The following is a 1,655-nucleotide window of genomic DNA, read 5'->3' on the forward strand; positions in this document are numbered from 1 at the left end:
CTCTTTTCCAGCCCGATCCAGTGGTTTGCTTCGCCTTTGTGGCGCAGAAGGAAGTTCTGGAAAGCAAAGAAATGTTTGGTTGGCCACTCTTGCCTTCCCCACCTCCTCTTTCCCTCCTGTGCCCACCCCCAGCCAGACATGGGGCTTTTCCCAAGGTGCTCCAGCCCTGGGAGCAGTTTGGGGCCAGGCTGGAGGGGTTTGGGGTTGGTTTGATCCTCTTGGTTTCCCCGTGTTTCCCACCCCGGTGCTGCTGCAGAGGCTCCAGCCCAGTCCTTACCAGTTCATCCCAGTCCTCACCAGTTCATCCCCGGTGCTTATGGTGGCCAGTGAAGCTCCCAGGGCCTCACACCTTTCCCGGCCCGTGCTCCAATTGCCCTCAGCCTTGGAAAAATAATAACATTTTCCTTGGAAACCAGGCCAGGTGTCTGGGCACACGTGGGAGAATTCGGGCTCAGGGATCCGAGGTCTCGCACTGAGAACTGAAACACAGAAAGCTGAGTGAGACACCTGGGCAGCCCTGAAAAGCAGGAAAATGGGATTGATTCTGGATCCTCCCCGTGGGGGTGCCTGGGTGGGACTCACCAGTCACTGCTCCAGCCAGGCTCAAGCTGAGGATCCCCAGGAACACACTCAGAGCGAGGAAAACACGCTCCTTGGGGAATGTTTTCCAGTCTAACTTGGTTCTGTAGGACCCTGGGGCAGGAAAGAGCAGGGTGAGGATGTCCTGGCTCCTCTCCCCTCTGCTTTGCCCTCCTGGGCTGGACCCTCAGTCCACCCCGAGCCCCACCCAGGCCCATCCAGAGACCCCTCTGGGGGCTCAGGAGAGCTGAGGGGGATCCTTCAGAGCCACCATCGTGTGTTTGAGGGCCTGGAGACGGATCTTCAGCCTCCAGAGGTGAATTCCACAGTGTGGAATTCAGTGCCCGGGCTGCTCCACACCCACCCAAAGGCTCCATCCCCATCCCACTGGTGCCCCCCTGGAGCGAGATGCTCTTCTCACCCCCTGCTCTCCCCCAGAGTGTTTGGTTTTCCCAGCATTACCACATTTGGACTGTTCCTCTGGATCACTGCAGGTGTTCAGGGGTTCCTCTTGATCTGAAGAATTTGGCTTTTGGGTTCCCTTCCCCATCGTGGCCAAGAAGCCTCAAGGCCCGGGGCTGACGTTCCCTGGGCTCTGTGGGGTGGAAGGAGAGGAGAGGCTGAGGGGACCTGCAGGGAGCTGAGACCCTCCTGGGCCACAGCCCAGAGAGCCAGGACAGACCTTGTGGGGTTGGCACTGGTGCCAAGGGCACCCTGCTATGACTTTTTCTGAACACGCCTCCGGAACAGGAGGCAGCACAAAGGACAGAGGAAGGGGAGGGGAAAAGATAAGAGAGGGAATGGAAGGGAGGGACAAAGACTAAAGAGGAAAAAAAAAAAACAACAAATTGAGCAGAAAGGAAAGAAAAAGACAAGTTTAAAGGCACTTGAACTATTAAATAAATAAGTCATTGAGAGCTCACAGGTTTGCAGGGGACAGGAGCCTGTTCAGGGCTCAGGGGGGGAAAAGGCACCGAGGGCTCGGAGCAGAGTTTGTGCTTTGGGGCCCTTTTGCAAAAACACACAGGGTGGAAAGTAGGTTGTGACAGATCACAGCACCTGTTCTGCTCGGGGTT

The 1,655-nt window shown here is 56.7% G+C and overlaps 1 protein-coding gene across 1 annotated transcript; it reads right to left on the reverse strand.

The window, feature by feature from the left end:
- Positions 1 to 5: 5 nt before the first annotated feature.
- On the reverse strand, positions 6 to 1,227 carry LOC113981129 (C-type lectin domain family 2 member D-like; the record flags this gene model as incomplete). The annotated part of the gene is made up of 4 exons (XM_027708367.1): positions 1,042 to 1,227; positions 583 to 693; positions 298 to 479; positions 6 to 56 (listed from the first exon to the last, which is right to left on the reverse strand). Coding segments are annotated over exons 1-4 (432 nt in total), but the record flags the coding sequence as incomplete, so codon positions are not given.
- Positions 1,228 to 1,655: the final 428 nt, after the last annotated feature.

The sequence above is a fragment of the Neopelma chrysocephalum genome, unplaced genomic scaffold (assembly GCF_003984885.1).
Source record: "Neopelma chrysocephalum unplaced genomic scaffold, ASM398488v2 Primary Assembly neopelma1_96148, whole genome shotgun sequence".
Taxonomy (NCBI): domain Eukaryota; kingdom Metazoa; phylum Chordata; class Aves; order Passeriformes; family Pipridae; genus Neopelma; species Neopelma chrysocephalum.